General features: G+C 47.2%; 1 protein-coding gene across 13 annotated transcripts in view; it reads right to left on the bottom strand.

The window, feature by feature from the left end:
• GIT2 (GIT ArfGAP 2) overlaps window positions 1-18933 on the bottom strand; it is a 2415297-nt gene that overhangs the window by 2133063 nt on the left and 263301 nt on the right. For 8 of the 13 annotated variants that reach the window (XM_069619396.1, XM_069619398.1, XM_069619401.1 and 5 more), the window contains one exon: window positions 3172-3284. In XM_069619396.1, coding sequence (XP_069475497.1) covers window positions 3172-3284 — 113 coding nt within the window. Of the gene's footprint in view, window positions 1-3171; window positions 3291-18933 lie in introns of all 13 variants that reach the window. The other 5 variants (XM_069619395.1, XM_069619391.1, XM_069619393.1 and 2 more) reach the window with 1 other exon arrangement.

Below are 18933 nucleotides of genomic sequence, written 5' to 3'. Positions count from 1 at the left end.
GCAGGATGCCATGAGGCCAAGCAACCTTAAGAAGTCGTAGGCCTGAAGATTTTGGGCGTTTTGGAATTTGGAAACCATCTCAAGAATGTCTTGAGCCCTCGACCTGGGAGGCAAGCTCTTTCCCAGGGATGTGTCTAACACAGCTCCTATATATTGGAGCCGTTGAGGTGTCATTTGTGACTTCTTGAAATTGAGGGAGAAGCCCAGACTGTGGAGGAAGTGGCAGGTGACTTTCAGGTGACCCAGTGCCTGTTCGGGAGATCGTGCTCTGATCAACCAATCGTCCAGATAGGGGTAGACATGAATCCCCCCTCTCCTGAGGTGTGCTGCCACTACTACCATTAACTTGGTGAAGACCCTCGGGGCAGAGGTCAATCCGAATGGAAGGACTCGAAACTGATAATGTGAGTCGCCAACCACGAACCTCAGGTATTTTCTGTGCTTGAGATGAATCGGCACATGAAAATAAGCATTCTGGAGGTCCAATGACACCAACCAGTCCTGAATCTGAAGGGTCTGAAGGATCTGAGAAAGAGTGACCATCTTGAACTTGTCCTTCCTGAGGAACTTGTTCAAGTTTCTTAAGTCCAGGATGGGTTTCAGTCCTCCATCCTTTTTTGGGGATCCAAAAATATGGGGAGTACCATCCCATGTTTCTCTCCGCTGCAGGTACCGGTTCTATAGCACCTTTCTCCAGCAGGGTTAGAACTTCCTGCTGTAGGAGCGGGTCTGAAAACTTCAAAGGGTGTCTCCCTGGTGGATTGCTTTGAAGTTGCGTTAGAAAAGGAAGACAGTAACCTCGGGCTATTATTTTTAGAGGCCAAACATCTGAAGTAATGGCTCGCCATTCTTGCACATGCTGTGACAGCCTGCCTCCTACAGGTGTTTTGTGATGCAAGTCCTCAAAGTGGTTTTGTGGCGGTTGCTGCAGACGCTGATGGCAAAGAGGCTGGAGCTGGCTTTGCACGTTTTGCTAGTCCACCGCGAGTGGCCTTTCTTTGGCCCCTTTGACTGGCCGTTCCTCTCGTTCTTCCATATGCGGAGTAGTAACGATATAATCGTCCCCTCCAAGACTGATTTGTTGCAAGAAAGGGCTGAGGTTGCCTGATAGCAGCTCCCAACGATTTGGCAGCTGCCTTTGAGGTCGGCAACCTCACAAGGCTCTCGTCAGCCTTGCTGCCAAAAAGGTGAGACCCGTCAAAGGACATGTTCAGAAGACGGTTCTGTACGTCTGGTGCAAAACCCGACTTCCGAACCATGCAAATCTACGCATTACTGTGCTAGTAGCCATGGACCTGCTCACACTATCAGCAGTGTCCAAACCAGATTGAAGGGATTCCTGCATAGCTTCCTTTCCATCTCTAACAATGGCTAGGAATCCTTCCCTTTCTTCCCCTTCTGGTATGTGCTCCGACGCCATTGCAATGCACTCTCAAAGAGTGTACGAAAACTTTGCCAAGGCACAAGTGAGTTGGCCGATTTTAATGCCATGCTCCCAGGTGAAAATACCTTCCGTGCCCAGCCATCCACACGCTTATCGTCCCTGTCTGGAGGGATAGCCGGGTATGCAAGTTTGTTAGAAGCTGTGGCTTCCGGTATGACCAAAGATAGCGGGGGCTACTGGCAGGGCGGTATTTTGAAGTAAGGGATTTATTCACTGGAGGAATAGAATCCAGTGTCTCCCAATTTTTGGCCACCCTATTTTGTAAGGCCACATGGAAAGGCAGAATTGGGTCTTCAGTAGGACCATGGTCCAGTATGTCTGTAAGATCATCTTGGACAAATTGGGCTGTAGGCCTGGCCCAGCCCAAATAATCTACTACCTTAGTCATTAACTGACAGTATGATGGGTTGGCATGTTCACCTGGCTCCGGTCTACCAAATTCATTTTCTGGGGACGTATCAATACCACTTGCATTGTGTAATCATTCAACCAAATCCTTCATCCTGCTTTCCTCTGAAATCAGGCATTCAGGATCATTTGGAGTACCAAATTCAAGCCCAAAAGGTACATTTTCCTCATCAGATCTTTCTTGTTCCTCAAAAATTGAGGTCAAAGATTTGAAAAACTCCTTCCTAGGCAGAGGTATATTCGGTCTCGGACGGCGTCAGTGACCTCGAGCTGTCAACTCGACTCGAGTGATCTTTTTCGCTCGACATCCTAGAAGGTTCTCCATCCTTCCTCCTTCGATCACCCGGGCTCGAGGGCGCGCGAGTGTCGGAGCGATAACACTCCCGTCCGGCTTCCGAGGAAGGCGCGGACCGAGGCTTCGCTTTTTCGAACACCGCCATCATTTTTACTCTAAATGCTTCCCATTCCTCGGATGATGAATGTTTTGTGGGACATTTCATCCTTTTTGGGGATTCGTCCGAAGACGAAGTGGAGGGGGATCTGTGGTGTCTTTTCATCGATTTTTTTTTGTCGAAGACGACGAGCTATGGGAATCGCTTCGGGACCTAGACCGATGCCTTTTGCGTCGAGGAGATTTCTCCTCACGGGACTTCGACTCGATGCTAGAAGCTTTTCGGTCGGATTTACAACCTACCTGCAGTTTTCCCCTCCTCTCTCGCAAGGCTTTCCCCGTCATTGCTTGACACTTCGTACAGGCCTCCATGTCGTGGCCTTCTCCAAGGCACCATAAGCACTCTCGGTGCGGATCAGTAATCGACATTTTTGAGCCGCACGATTTGCATTTCTTGAAATCCGATTTCGGGGTCGATGATAAAGACATATTTCGTTATTTATTCTTTGTTCACAGAACTCGAGGCGCGCCGAATCTCTGAAGCAACGTACACTGCGGAAAAACGGAACTGAGGCCAACAGGCGCTGCGGTTTCTACTTATACACCCGATGACATCACCCTCGACGGAGGCCTTCAAGGGACCATCGACTCGACGACAACGACGCACAGTACCCTCTGCCGAAATTCTTTTCGGAAGCAGCTGAAGCTGATGGAATACATCAAAGATGAGGAATACATTGGAGGACACAATCCACTCGAAATTCGGGGTCTAGAACTAAGGATAACAATCCCAATGTAAAAAAAAGAAAGAAAATCATAATATAGGATTACACAGCCTGCTTCCCTGATCAAGAGTACAATAAGAAGGGTGTTATCTCTCAGAACTCAAACAACAGATGTAATAAACCCTGCTAAACATGTTACTTACTGGAGTCTATCCTGTGGGTTAGCTTTACGTTTTCCACTCAGTAAAGAGGTAGGATCCAACAAAGAATGTTCCCAAATGGAATTTGCACCATTATTGTACAGTGTTTGCACCATCTGAAACTCAAAACACAGGTTTGGTTACTAAACTGTAGAAGGTACAGCAAATAGGCAACATTCGAGAAAAATTGAATTTTGGAAGACTATTTATTGTCGCTTTAGTCTAGTTAAAAGGAAATTAAAATGTTTTGAGGTATTCTGTTGGACTGAAAACATTTGTATTTTATTTATTTGTAGCGCGCGCCAGGCCCACAGGCATCAGGGCGCTTAAACTTGATGAACACAGTTGCAGATAAATACAGTAGTGAGTAAACTTGGCACAGCCTGTTTACACAAACATACAGACTTGAGCCAGTTAAGACATCATAAGTTAATTAATTACAAGCCAAAGTGTACAATACGACAGTAGGGTGAGACATGGTTCAAAGCTAGGGATCACAGGCCGTAACAGAGATTATGTTTGAGCGAAGAGCCATGATTTGATTTTGTGCTTGAAGGAGTGGAAAGAAGGCTCAGATCTAATAGCAGTGGGGAGAGAGTTCCAAAGCTTAGAGGCCAAAACAGGGAAGCTCACACCCCCAGCTTTTTTCAGTTTGAATCTGGGCAGGGATAGGCTGTGTGTTTGGGCTGCTCTCAGAGGCCGGGTAGTAGTGTGGAGAGTAAGGCAGTTGGATAGGTAGATGGGGTCTTGTTGTCCAGGCACTTGTGTGTCAGGGCAAGAATTTTCAGTGAAATTCTATGCTTGACAGGAAGCCAATGTAGATTGGTTCTGAGGTCAGAGATGTGTTGGTTTCTAGGGAAATTTAATACCGCTCTGATGGCATTGTTCTGAGTGATTTGCAATTTGTTAAGGTTGGACTGGCTAGTCCCCAGCTAGAGGGCAGTACAATAGTCTATCTTAGACATGATGAGAGTTCTAGCCAAGGTGATACTATTGGGAGTGGTCAGAAGTTGTCTACAAGCCGTAACAAGTTTACAGGTGTAAGCCGACGCTGACCGAACTGCGTTAGTTTGTCTCGTCAAGGAGAGTGTAGAATCTAGATAAATGCCTGGTGTTTTTATATCCTTGTATGGAGACCTTAATGACATTGCCGTCAATGATGAAGGACTTAAAGGAGTGGTCTAGTTTATTGAGGCGTTGAGTGGAACCTAAGATAAGGAGCTCCGTCTTGTCATCATTGAGGCAAAGTTCATGTTGGGCCATCCAGGCCTGAATGACCAGATAGACGTCATTCAGGGCTTTAGTGTCGACAATGTGATCACCTGTGATGGGTATCTGGTTGTCATCCGAATAATTAGTGTATGAGACACCCAGATAGCCAAGAACATCAAAGAGTGGCTTGGTAAACACATTGTAAAGTGTGGGTGATACACAAGAGCCTTGAGGGACACCACAGTAAATTGGAGCAGGGTCCGCAGAGGCTGGAGGGGAGGGGGGGTAATGACCCTCATGGATCTATTGCTTAGGAAGGAACTGATCCAAGCAGTGGCTGAGTCAGAAAAGTGGCCAGCAGATATGAGGTGCTGGCACAGGATTTGGTGGTTGACCAAATCAAAGGCAGCGGATACGTCTAAAAGTAATAACAAGGCTAATTTACCATTGTCTTTCAAGACCTCGATTTGTGTTTTAAGATCTATCAAGGCCGTTTCGGTCCCATGCCTGGGACGGAAGCCAGATTGTCTAAAACCAAGCAGGTTATTAGCTTCAAGATATTCCTGAATCTTCAGGTAAGCTGCACAATCTAATATTTTGATCATGAAAGGGACGGTATTGATAGGTCTGTAATTGGTTGGTATGCTCGGGTTTAGGGATGATTTTTTTGAAAAACAGCAAAAATGGTCCCGATTTACAAGAAGGGCCTGAGAGATGACCCAAAAAAATGACAGGCCGATAGCACTATTGGACATGCTGGGAAAACTTTTTGGCTCTTTTGTATTGGACGATTTTCGAGACTGGCAGAAAGAGGCTAAGACAGCCCACCCACTACAATCGAGTTTTCAAAAGGGCATAGGTACTACGATTAGCATCATATTGCTCAGTATCTTAAAGTCTAAAGTTTCCGAGGGTCATCAGACAATTTATATAGCAACAATTGATCTGGTCCAAGCATTTTTTTTTTATAACATATTTTTTATTACATTTTGTGCAATAAACCAACAACATCCAAAACCTTAACTTTAAGACTTCGCATACAGGTGGCAGGGTAGCACGGATAAGTATATTTAAATATAAACAACCGTAGAGATACCAGTAGTGTAAATATGTTTGTCGGTAAGACAGCTGGCAGTATGTGCATAGTGGTACTGTTCAAGACCTCTCAAAGGATGGTATTAGCGGATGCAGGCCTTGTACACTTTCACGACAATACAATTTGACGCTATTCTAACAGTTATATAGTCTGTTCCCATTTCCCCAGATCTTATCCGCTTTGCCCGGGCAACCTCTAGCTTGCTAGACTCGGCGTTCCATTAGGATGGTTACATCCACGTCCGATATCCAATGATCATATTTCGGGGTGTTTTCTGAACCCCACAGTTGCGCAATATTCCTTTTAGCAATTCCTGTGGTTGTTGAAACAAGTAATTTTTCAAATCGTGACAGTTCTACTGTATCTGCGATGCCCAATAGAAGGAGTTTGGGATCCATTGGAACCGGGCGGCATATGGCCCTAGAGAGTCTCGCGCTGCATTTATGCCAGAAGCGTCGTATACGTGCGCATTGCCAGAGGATATGGTAGAAGGGTCCTTCTTGTTTGCAGCGTAGGCAATTAGGATCGGATGTTCTGCCCCAATTGAAAAGGGCTATTCGAGGATAGTATTCCTTCCATACCACGGCTGTATGTACTGCTATCGTACATTCGGGCGGGCGGGTTTGCTTACAGTAGAGGCTTTCAAGTGGGTACATACCGTGTCTCGCTGCTAGCTCTGCTCTTATGTGAGGGATGGTCGGGTCTCCGTGTAATATGTCATTGACTGTTGCCATCTGAGTCGCCCAATAATAGATCTGGATATTCGGGAGTCCAATTCCCCCTTCCCAAACCGAGCGTTGGAGAGTTGAGAGGGCAATTCTCGGGCGTTTCCCACCCCATAGGAGTGTACGTGTTGTGGTATCTATTCTGTGGAATTCCGCAGTGGGAACATGTAGGGGGGGCGTTCTGGAGGATGTATAAGAAGCGGGGTAAGGTCAACATCTTGAAGAGTGCCGCTCTGCCTAACAGTGTTAGTGGTAGCGCCTGCCAGTGGACTACGTCTTGCTCATATCTTCTAATAATTGGATGTAGGTTTTGTTTTATGAAGCTATCTAGCCCATTGGTTATTAAAATGCCCAAGTATCGGAACTGATTGGTTTCAACCTTATATGGGGAACCGGATGCCGGTATGCAGTCTACCCCTTTAACTGGGAACAACACGGATTTAGACCAATTTACTTAGTCCGCTAAAGGTTCCATAATCTATTAGGATTTGTGTGACCACAGAGCAGGAGGACGCTGGGTCGCCCAAGTATACTAGGAGATCGTCTGCATAGAGGGATACTCTATCTTCCCAATTCGGGCCCCATCTGAAGCCAGTCCACATGTTGGTGTCTCGCAGGAGGGCTGCTAATGATTCTATTATTAATGCAAATACCATTGCCGAAAGTGGGCAACCTTGTCTGGTTCCCTTGCCTAATCGGATAGTGCGCGACGGCCACCCATTTACTCTAACCTCAACCAGTGGATTATTATATAGGAGTTGTACCCATCGTATGAACGGTTCCCCGAATTGCATCTTGCACATTATGGCCCACAGTGCCTCCCAATGAACAGAATCAAATGCTTTTTCAAAGTCTATGGCCAACAGAGCCAGGGATTGTTGTAGGGCCGGTGCTCTCTCCAGTGCCAGATGTAATCTACGAATGTTCATTCTGGTCGACCTCTGGAGCATGAAGCCACATTGGTCCGGATGGATCAAAGATGTAATGACTAGTTGTAATCTATTGGCTAGTATTTTAGCTAGTATTTTGGCTTCACTGTTAATGAGGGATATGGGTCGATAGGAGGTGCATTCTTCTGGGGGTTTACCCTTTTTGGGAATCACTATGATGGTGGCCTTGCGGAGATCTGTTGGAAGCTCGCCATGTTTTAGGGAGTGTTCAAACACGTTGAGCAGGTGAGCGGGTATATCTAGATGGTTTAGCTTTATCCAGATGTCAACTGGAAACCCGTTCGGGCCTGGGGTCTTGCCTGCTTGGAGTTGTACAATGGCAGTTGATTTTTCAGTAGTAGTGATTTTGCTGTCTAGAGCGGTGGTTTGATCTGTGGTGAGTGTTGGGAGAGTAATATTGGTTAGTATAGTAGTATCTATGGCATTGATGGGGGGTTTGTATAGGTCCTCATAGAACTCAGCAAAGCGTTCTGCAATCTCTGCATCGGTGTGGACTAGATTTGCGCTTAAAGTTCTAATGTAGTTCACCTTCTGTTGTCCTTCATCTCGCTTTTCGAGCCACGCAAGCATTTTGCCTGCCTCGTCTCCTGTTTCATATACACGTGCCTTCATTGCAGCGTGTGCTTTCCTAGCACAGTCCAAAGACAGATTGTGCAGCTTTTTCCGTGCCAACAATAGGGCCCTATTCCTCTCCGGGGTGTCACTGGTGATGTGGTCCAGCTCTTTGGACATGACCTCACTCTCAGCCTCGATGATTTTTTCACAGTGTTTCTTCTTTTTATGGGACGTCCATGATATAATTTCTCCGTCCATGATATAATTTCTCCGCGAAGAACTGGTTTATACGCCTCCCACAATGTACTGGGATTATCCACCGAATCTGCATTAAGTTCGAAGTAATCGGAGGTAGTTGTCTCCATCATCTCCTGAAATTCTGGGAATCCCAGGTAGTAGGAGTTCAGCCGCCATGAGGGGGGCGGTCGTGGTCTTGCCGTTTCCAATTCAAGCAAGAGTGGTGAATGGTCGGAGATTCCTCGGGGGAGGAAGGATGCACTGCTTAGTTTGTGAATAGTTTGATGTGGGAGGAAGAAGTAATCTATCCTAGACATCGAGGCGTGGGCCCCCGAGTGGAAGGAATACTGTCGTGTCTGAGCATGAAGGGCTCTCCACGCATCACATAGGCCCAATGCTGACGCAAATGAAGCCAATCTAGTCATGGTGGCAGGGTTCCTGGGCCTCAGGTGTGTACGGTCCAGGGTATAATCCATGACCTCATTGAAGTCACCCCCTATCACCATTGTGTCTGCAAGTCCCGTTGCCACAATGGGGGTAATTTCGTTTAACAGGTCATTAAGAAGAGCTGGCGGGGAGTATACTGCCATGAGTGCCAGTGTTCGATTCCATAGCGTTGCTTGAATGTACACATATCGGCCTCCTGTGTCCTGCAGTGTGTTCGTGATTGCCAAAGGAAGCCTCTTGTGAACTAGTATGAGGACTCCACTCGCGCCCATAGAGAAGCCAGCATGCACCGTGGTGCAGTAGTTTGATCTTTGGAAGAATTTGCATATGTTTCCGGCTAGGTGTGTTTCGGTCAACATGACTATATCTGGGGAATGTCTGTTTAGATGCTGCAGGACCAGCCGTCTCTTGATGCTGTTGCCTAATCCGTTCACATTCCATACCAGGAGTTTGAGTTTTCTTTGGGTTGGAGTGGTCTCAGCTGCCATTGTTGGTCTGGGATTTGCTTTCACAGGTGGATCTCTTTGGTCGCATACACGTTATATCCATCAAGCTTAGTCTGCATAGCGTACCCATCTTGCCTCTGTATGCTGAACATTGAAAACATATAATAAATCCAACTCCCCCCCCCTCCCCATACTCCACCCACAACTGAAGCATCTGTCGACCCAGTGTTTAACTTTTAAACAAATTAACTGTAAACTACATCGATCTGCCCTGTGACAATCCGAGTCCAGAGCACAGATGTGCCATGTGTTGTGACACTAAGAGAAACACAAGGCAGGGCAACGGAGCTCCGCTATGGGGCGGTCAGAGTTTGCTTTATGCCCGGGGGGGGGGCGGGGGCGGGGGCGGCCGCCGTTTGGGTGGCCGCCAGCCGGGGTTGTCGTCGTTGTTGACACTTTTGCGGGGTGCAATACAGTATTTTGCGGTATATTAGTAGTGGTATGGATGTCCAAGATCTTGGCGATGATTTCTAAGCCTCCACATGTTGTGGGATTCCAATCTGCTGTTGTTGCAGTTCATGATCAGGTGGTCGCTCAGGATGAGGTCTATTCCGTTCTCCTCTCCGTCTTCCGTCGGCACTCCAGTCGCCTTCTACATGCCTTTCAGCCCAGCTCCACGCCTCCCTTGGATCAGTGAAGTGTACTGTTGTATTTTTGTGAAATATCTCAAGTTAGGCGGGGAATACGAGCCCATATTTAACTCCCATTGATTGGAGGCGTTTTTTGAGGGGGTCAAATGATTGATGCGCTTTCTGAACTTCTCTGGAGAAGTCGGGGAAAAAAGCAATTCTTGATCCATTGTACGTAATAGTTCCTTTAGACCTCGCCAGCTGCAGGACTGTATCTCTATAATTCAGGAACCTTGCTATGATTGTATGAGGCGGTACTCCTGGTGTGATCTTGCCAGTAGTGATGTGATGGGTCCGCTCAATGGAAAAGAACTTGGAGAAGGACTGTGCGTCATATATGTCCGCGAGCCACCCCTCCAGGAAAAGCTCCATACAATCTCCTTCTGCCTTTTCTGGAAGGCCGAGAATACGGACATTGTTGCGCCTTGACCTGCCTTCACTATCATCTGCTCTTGCTTCCAGGAGCTTTATTCATGCCAACATGCCAGACATCTGGCGGTTAACTCCACGGAGGTTGTCCTCAGTTTCGGAGATTCGCATCTCCGCCTCCCCGGTGCGTGAAGTTAGCTTCTGGAGGTCATGCCTTAACAAGGATACATCTGCAGCTATACTGTCCATCTTTTTCTCCATGGAAGTTCTAGAACTGGCAATGGCACCCATGATGTCTCGGAGGGAGATATTCTCTTCCATGCAATCCGAGTCTTGTTGTAGTGGTCTTTCTGGGGAACGAGACATTGGCGTGGTTGCGTATTGTTCAATCCTGCTTTGTGTGGAGGTGTTTCTGGGCTTATCTTTCCCCATTGAGGTATTTCGGTGAAATGGTTATGCAGGTCCAAGAACTACCTGGAAGGGGAGGCCTGCTGGAGGGCAGGGAAAGTATTGCTGAAGGGGAGGGAGATTCCAGTATGATAGGTCCGCTCTTCCAACTCTGTGCAGTAGGGATGTTTGCAATTCATGAGCCCACGCCTGGGTGCGCGTCAGGGACAATTTTACGCACTGCGATTCCGCGGGAGTCTCATCCAGTACCTCTCACAATGTTGTATGGGAGCTCTATGAGTGCGCGCAGGGAGGACAATGGTGCTTGATTTTTCGAAGCTGCGTTTATCGGGTGGAGAAGAACGGCGCTGTCTAAGCAGAGGAGGCACAGAGATAGCAGTCACGCAGGGCCCTGCAGCAACAGCGTGGTTTGTTCAGCGCCCTCTGGTATATAGTCAAGATAGTCTGGGTTTACTCGCCGTTACATGCTGGCAATACGCGCTAGATTGGTAACTTTCCGGGTCTGGGAGCTGGGTTTGTGGCCTAGTAGTGCATTTATGACGTTCAGAGCATGGTATTTATTCATGTATGTCCGGGCAATGTCACACAGGATGACCTGGTTCTATCCCACGTCCTCAATACTCCCCGCGCCACCAGGGTCGCCGGCGAGATGGGCAGAAGTTGGCGTTGGAGCTCTTGGGGCGCTCCCCGCAGCACGGGGCGCCCGTGTTGTTTTGCAGCTTCACTGCCGTGTTGTTTTCTCCGCGTGGCCTGTGTCGGTGGGATTCCTACGCCTTATGTGGGGAACATCAGGGCCCGCCTCGAGCCGTGTTGGTCCGAGTGGCAGTGTGTTTCGGGGCCGCCCGTATGTTACAGGCCAGGGGACAAGGATCACTTCTCCCTCCTTCCCCTCTCCTTACCGGCATAGGCTTTTCCGCAGCAGGGCAGCCAGGGAGGGCGCGCGGGTGCTCTACGAGGAGCGGAGCGCCCACATCCGCAATACAGGGGCAGTCGGCAGTTCGGGCCGGACTCCGCCTCGCGTTGGCCCCCTCCGGGGAACGGGGATGGGGGGGGCTCTCCGGTGATTTTCCCACGCGCCCGTTGGGGTGACAGTGCAATTCTCCTCAGGCTCCTTCCGACGAGATGGTCACCGGGCGGTGTTTTCAGCGCGTCCGCCGGTGGCCGCCTGGATCTGTTGCTGCCCAGGTGCGGCGGGTGGGTTTCCCCGTGCAGTCGCGCGCACGGGAGTGCCCGTCGCCGCTCCGAATAGTCGGTGTAGCCCCGCAGCTGGGGGTGCGGGCAAAAGCCGGCTCGGAGCAGTTGATTTCCCCTTGCGGAGCCGATGGGTAGGTGATTGCGCGTCGCTCGTTCTCCCTTGGGCCTGGTGCAGCTCCAGGCCTCGCGATCACCGCCTCTCGTGTCCTCAGGGGGCCATCTTGGTCACCCACCACGATCCGTTGTCTTTGATCGCCGAGGGTTGTATCTCACACATCTCGCACCGATTCTGGTCCGCAATGTTCTGGATCGAAGCAGAAAAGTTTCGGACGTCTCTGCAATAGTTTTGGGACTTCGCAGTTGTATTTTAACAGCAGGATGAGTGGAGGATTGGGCTGGCGGCCGGGAGCGGCGAGGGATCACGTCCTCATCTTACGCCCGCTGGCCATGCCCCCATCTGGTCCAAGCATTTGACCGCGTAAACAGGGAAAAACTATGGGAAAAACTAGAAGAACAGAAATGTCCATCTTCAATTCTAGACCCAATCAAAGCGTTATACAGTGAAACCTCAATCAGAGTACGCCTCAATGAAGCCGGCCTCTTGTCAAAAACAATAACAACAGCCAGAGGGGTTAAGCAGGGCTGCCCCCTGGCTCCAGTATTGTACAAGGCATATATGGCAGACATAGTGGAAGCAGAAAACGACACCCGATCATTTCCACCCAAAATCGGTGACTCTAAAGTAACACGACTGCTTTACGCAGATGACATCTTACTGCTAGACCAAACAGCTATCGGTCTACAACGACAACTAGACAGTCTTTCAATATATCTAAGGAAAAAATTTTTGGAATTGAACACAACAAAGACCAAAATCTTGATCCTGGAAAAATCGTCAAAACCATCCAAAAGATTTCAATGGTTTGCTAATTCAGAGAAATTGGATATAGTAAAATGTTTTACCTACTTGGGAGTAAAAATCTGTCGAAGTCGAATAGAAATAACGATGCAAGAACACCTACTCATCAAGACTAAGACATTGGCAGCACAGGCCTTGACCCTGGAAAGAAAATACGGTAAATTCACAATCCTTCCACTAATCAACTTTTTCAAAGCAAAAGCAGTACCGGCTATAACTTATGGGGCAGAGGCAATGCCATATCTTCCATCAACATTATGGCCTAAATTGGAAGGGATCTTTTGGCGCAAAGTGCTACGACTTCCAAACTCTACTCCCATAGCACTCATCCGACGAGAACGGAGTCTCCAATCCGTAAAATCAGTAGTTGAGAGAAACAGTCTCTTATTCTTGGGAAAAAATCTAAGAAGTCCCCGGCCGAAAGTCTTGGACATCATCTACGATGAAATAAAGAGCAAAAAAACCCAAACGATGAGAACCTGGTATAATAAATTACTGGAACTAACAGAAAAAAATCGGATGTTGTGAATGGGACATAGAACGTATTCCCGGAAAAATCAAGGAAAAATAAAAAATTCAAGATTGGATTGATACGCTAGAAAAAGCTGAAGAGCATACACCTCAGGCTCATCATATAACCAACACACAGAGGATAGATGAGGTAAGAAACTATCTAAAAAAGTTCCCAGACAAACGGTTACGTATAACTTTCTTAAGAGCATGTTTGAACGTCTTGAAGATGAAAGAAGTTCTATTCCAGAGAAAACAATCCAAAGACCTCAACTGTCGGTATTGTAACAGTTTGGAGCATGAAACAGTATGACACCTACTTCTTCACTGCCCGGGTACGGATAAATTAAGAAAATTCTACCTGCACCCACATGGGCTCTTACATTTGACAAGTGAAGACGACTGGTGGAATAAGTTAATGAGTGGAGATTCAACAACATTAACCGTGGCAACTGCCAAGTTCCTTCAAAGCTTGGATTTGGAAGGAAATTCCACATGGAACGAATAAAACCTGAGCATTTTTAGTTTTTTAAAGAAAGAAAGGAAAAAGAAAACGTGGAAGTTTTACTTCTTCAAAAATCGCAATCAAGGGAATGTCCTTTTGTAAAAATTGTAACACAATTAAACACAAAAAAAAAAATATACGGCTAAGTCATGGGCTGCTTCCTTGATAATAGGAGCAGGGCATGAGTCACCCTGGCAATTAGATGGTTTGATTTTGTTAATGATACCTTCCACTTCAGCAACAGAGAGGGGAGAGAAGGCAAAAGGTTTGCAATTAGGGGTGGCCAGGGGGGAGGCCCTCAGTGGGATGGTCTGACGATTATCCAACTGAAGGCAATTTTGTTCGTCTTTGATTTTAGATTGGAGGGATGCAATTTTATCCAGTAAAGCCGTCTGTATATTTGCACACCATTTGCTATCTTTAATGCAGGTATCAGGAGGCGTGGCAGGTGATTCGAGTTCCTTTAGGATCTTGAATAATTCTTTGGTGTTTGAGTCCGCTTGCATAACGCGATTGTTAGAGGTCTCCTTTTTAGCCTGGAGGATGGCTTCTTTGTAATTAAGGGAGGCTAGGATGAGACCGTCCTTGTGGGCATCAGAAGGGTGGCATTTTGCTTTGCGGAGCACTGTTAGCTGTGGTGTGAACCACAAATTGAGATGTGCATGTGGTTTTGGCTCCCTAAGTTTAAAAGGGGCGATTGAATTTAAAACATGATGCACAATGCAAACATCTGTAGCCACAAAGATGTTCCTTCAGCAGATGGTAAAAACCAAAGGTGAGGGCAAAGAAGCTGTTCCCGAGAGTTTTACATTCAAGGTTGGCAGGCAAGGAATTTATTTTTTTGACATTTGTTGGACATGCCATACCCAGGGGTATCTGGGCGCTGTTTACAATAAAGACAAGTTACAAGACAAACAATTCAATTACTTACAACTGTGGCTGGATGCTGGTTAGGTTACAGAGAAACATGCTACGGATCAGAAATGCTATCAATGTCATGCATCAGGGATTAACGTACCTAGTGTGGTGTAGTGGTGTTCTGAGATTAAGTGGCTTACATGAAAAGCTGTGTTTTACGGCTTTTGCAGAAGGACCAAATGGATGGATCTGACCTATTGAATCTGGCAATGGAGAGTAGGTGTGCGTAAGCAGATGGAGTAGGTCTGTTAGATTGGGTTTGGATGATTTTGCTAGATAAGTATTTGGGACCAGTGTTCGATAGACCTTTGTGTGTTAGTGATAGAGTTTTGAACACAATGCGCTTGGGAACCAGCAGCCAGTGGGCATTCCGTCGGGCAGCAGAGATATGCTCTTTTTTCAGAATGCTCAGTGCTGCTCTAAGTGCATTGTTTTGTATGATCTGAAGTGTACTGATGTTTCGAGCGGTTGAGCCTGCAAAGAGGGCGTTGCAATAGTCTATCCTGGATAGAATAAACGCTCTGGCAATCATGATGTAGTTCTCCGAAGTCAGGAAGAGTCTGCAGGCGTTGACAAGTTTGGACATGTGTGCTGCTGCAGACGCAATGGCGTTTACATGTCTAGTTAGAGAGAGCAGCGAGTCCAGATAGACCCCCAGGGTTTTTGCTTCTTTGGAGACAGTGATGGGGTTCCCGTCTATAACCAAGGATTTGTAGTCGTTGTTGAGTTTGTTTAGGCGTGTTTGAGGTCCCACAAGGAGAAACTCAGCTTGGATGATTTAGTATATTTTGTTCATTACATCTGTGTCGGTTATGTAATTGCTGGAGATGGGAAGGAGGATTTAGGTCTTGTCCGCATAGTTGGTGCAGGAGACACCCATCCTGTCCAAGAAGTCGAAAAGGGGCTTTGTAAATATATTATAGAGTGTCAGGGAGACACAAGAGCCTTGGGGGGACTCTGCAAGTGATTGGGGCTGGGGGGGGGGGCAGCTGCTAAGTTTGAGAAAACCCTAATTGTCCGGTTTGATAGGAAGGACTCGATCCAGGCTACGGCCTTGGAGAAGTGAGCTGATGAGGGGAGGTGGTGGCATAGTATTTTATGGTCCACCAAGTCAAAGGCAGCAGAGAGGTTTTGTAGGAGGAGGGCCAAGTTCCCTTTGTCAATGATCTCGTCCATTTGGATTTTTAAATCCAGGAGTGCCGATTCCATGCCGTGGCCTGGGTTGAAGCCGGATTGGCGCAGGCCAAGGAGGTTGTTGGATTCAAGATATTGTTGTATTTGCAGGTAAGCTGCTCTGTCCAGTATTTTCAGTTGCAAGGGGACTGTCGTGAAGGGGCGATAGTTGGAAGGGGTGACTGGTCAAGTTGGGCTTCTTTAGTAGTGGCAAGACCCATATGTGTCTTTAAGATTGGCAGGTATACGGCCAGCGGAGAAGGAGTCGTTAATGAGTGATGCCACGAATGGGCCGAACTCTGCCGCGCAGTCTTTAATGAAAGATGCTGGGCATATATCACATTGTTATGTTATGTTACTTGGCATTTATATAGCGCTCTATATATCATTAGTATGACCTCAAAGCGCTGGTAGGTTGAATTCCCTCGGGAACCGTAAATCTGGTCAGTAGAGAGAGAGAGAGATAGTGTTGTAGGGTGCGTGGGTGCACCAGATATGTGTGCAGCTGATGTAATTTCCAGATGGTAGCTGCATCCTAGCCTTAGGTGTGGTGCTGTCGATATCAGTTAGATATGTGCAGTCTGGTGGGTGAAGGACGCATATGTGAGCAATTAGTCGGAATGTGCTCTGATGGCTTCAGGCCATTCATAATTTTGGTGACATCGAAGATAGAGACTGGTGTGAATTCAAATAAGTTATCGGGATGAAGAGGTGGTGGTAATAGGGTAGGAGTGCAGGTTAGTAAAAGCTTATTTATTTTCGGCACACTTTTTCTTTGCAGTAGGGACATTTTGTCCATTAGTGCCCTTTGGATATTGGAACACCAGGTGATGTCTTTGAGGCAGCACACAGTGCATTCCTTGCCTGCCAATCCTTGATGTAAAATTCACAACTATTTATTTACCATCAGCTTTGCTTTTCACCATATGATGAATCCAGCATTCCCAAAAAACTCAGTATTACATGCCACTGGGTTTAAATATAAACTTAACACAAGAATCTCTTTGGGTAAACAGTAATGACACTTTTGCAGGCCTTTGAATGCAAATGCAAAGATCCCATAAAATGGAGGACCAAGATTCTAGTCCAAGATAATTTTTTACAGCAACCAGGAGGCCTCCATAGGGGAGTCCATTAGGGCTGTTGTGTGCTTCCTGGCGATGTACAATATAACCATCAAGTAAAGGGGTTTCTCGAAGCCACATTTCTTGAAAGAGTATATTATCAGGCTTGTTAGGCACTGTGGTGTCTCACCCAGTAGTGCCCGGGGATCTGTCATCCAGTTGGCCAGGACACGGCCATCACATTTGTTCCTGGGGATGGACCAGTGCGGGAGGATCACCTAGATGGGGGGTCTTGGGAGTGGAAGTGGGACACCAGAGGCTGAGACGCGGTATCCCCTGCCCTGTAACAACTTTTCCCCATTCTACCAGGTAGGATACCTAGGAATTCAACGCCCCCTCTTTCCCAACACAAACACTTTCTCACTCACAGTTCACAGTGAGAGACAACAGACACACCAGAGCCGTATACCTGACATGTCCCAACACTATAGTTAGGCAAGGTCAGGCAATTACGGATTATTACACATACCTGACTTCCATCACACTTCCCCACACGGATAAAAAGCAGAGCACAAAATCATACTCTGAGCAAGGCAAAACACATGACAAAACAGCAGTTCCAAGAAGGCAGCTTAAGAAGAAAGACGGCAAGACCAGAAAGGGTCGCAAGGAGGAAGTACCCTTCACCTCAAAAGACTGTTACTTTCGTGAGCCTTGGAAAGTAAGAAACCGTAGACCATGAACTAAGGCCGATTGGACCTACACAGTGAGTCGGAGGTACCCGGGGCTCTCCCATGTCGATAACCCAGGCGGGGAGGAGCGATTGCCGCTGTGGTACTGTCCTTGGCTCCTACAACAAAGCAGCGTCAGAAAAGACAGCACAGCCAGTGAGTCGGAGAGACCGATAACAAACCAGTTTGTGTTTTGAACCAAGGTTGCAAGCAGAAACATTGTATAAAGAGAACAGTGCATGAGGCGTTTGGGATGAGCAACGCAAATAGAATTGGAAGCCAAAGGAAGTGGTTGAACTTTATATTTGAACTTTGGGAGCCGAAGAAAAGATCTCTCCATTGGCTCCCAGTCGCTGCAAGGGTCAAGTTCAAGTCCTTTTGCATTGTCCACAAGGCTTTCTGGGGCCTGGGACCAAAATATCTCCAGCTTTCTGACGTATCTTCGTACTCGAATACTTCGCTCCTCCAACTCCTTGAGGATCAGTTGCTAGTCCAAGCAACAAGTTGGGGGCAGATCTCTCTTTGGCTAGCGCCTCCCTCTGGAACAGCGATCCTGCCTCTGTGAAGCAGAACCATGTCCAGTTCCGGAAGCAGCTCAAGACTATCCTCTTTACTTCTGCCTTCTCTCTTCCGCTACCTTGCTGATCTCCTGTCTGACACTGCACTGGTTACCTGGCTACCCTCTGAATGACTGGCCCATGTCCCTATCCTCCCAGTTGCACACCTGCACTGCCTCCTGGCAACCCTGCACTTGGGGCTGTATCTGCAACCCACCCCTACTTGCACTTATCTATCTCTTGTTTTTCTGCACTTAACCCTACACTGCAATATGCTGGCTGCACTTCCTGTTTTCAATGTTTGATCCAATGTCTTGCACTTGCTCCTCCCTCCCCCCCCCCTTTGCACTTGAACGATCTCAATGTCACTGGGTCTAGTGAGATTGTTGTCTTGTTCCCCCTTGTTCCCCTACCCTGCCTCGTTGCGCCTTGAAACGCTTGTATAGGCGCGCTATAAATAAAATATATCATATCAATTGAATACTGGAAAAAGGAAAAGAACGTTGGTGTGTTTTTGATACCGCAGGCTTTCTGCGTCAAGAAACTTGCAAGAAGTAAAGAGACTTGGACACAGAAGGTCCTGAACTGGGAAAATTGAACTGTATTCTCGTGCCGCAGAAGCCAAATTGTGTGCTTTACTCTAGTGACCCACCTTGCCCCGTGCTGAAAACATGGGGAAGCAAGGTAATCGGCTAGATCATCCTGACATATTTTGTGAACACTTACTTTCTTTTTCATGAACATTACCCCACCTTATTTGTAAATTAGCGGTAAGGATTGGCAATGTCATTTTTAGCATAGGCCCTTTTATTTTGACAAGAATCCACTAGGACTGCATTATTATTATTTGATGGTCGTAGCTTGCTACCATCTGTAGATTTAGGTTTAGATAGGCGTTTATCACACGCTTGGGCAAGTTCAATAAACACCCTTGAACTGTGGTCACTTGTGTCTGTCTGATACCATGCCTTCCCTCTTTCCCATCCAGAGCGGGGCAGGTGAGTGGAGTAGGCCAGCGACCCTTCTTGGCCTTGCTGACCACTTTTGCCCATAGTTTGTC

This window comes from Ambystoma mexicanum, chromosome 10, assembly GCF_040938575.1.
Source record: "Ambystoma mexicanum isolate Mex_15411 chromosome 10, UKY_AmexF1_1, whole genome shotgun sequence".
NCBI classification, from domain to species: Eukaryota; Metazoa; Chordata; class Amphibia; order Caudata; family Ambystomatidae; genus Ambystoma; species Ambystoma mexicanum.
This window is presented reverse-complemented; position numbering and strand designations above follow the sequence as displayed.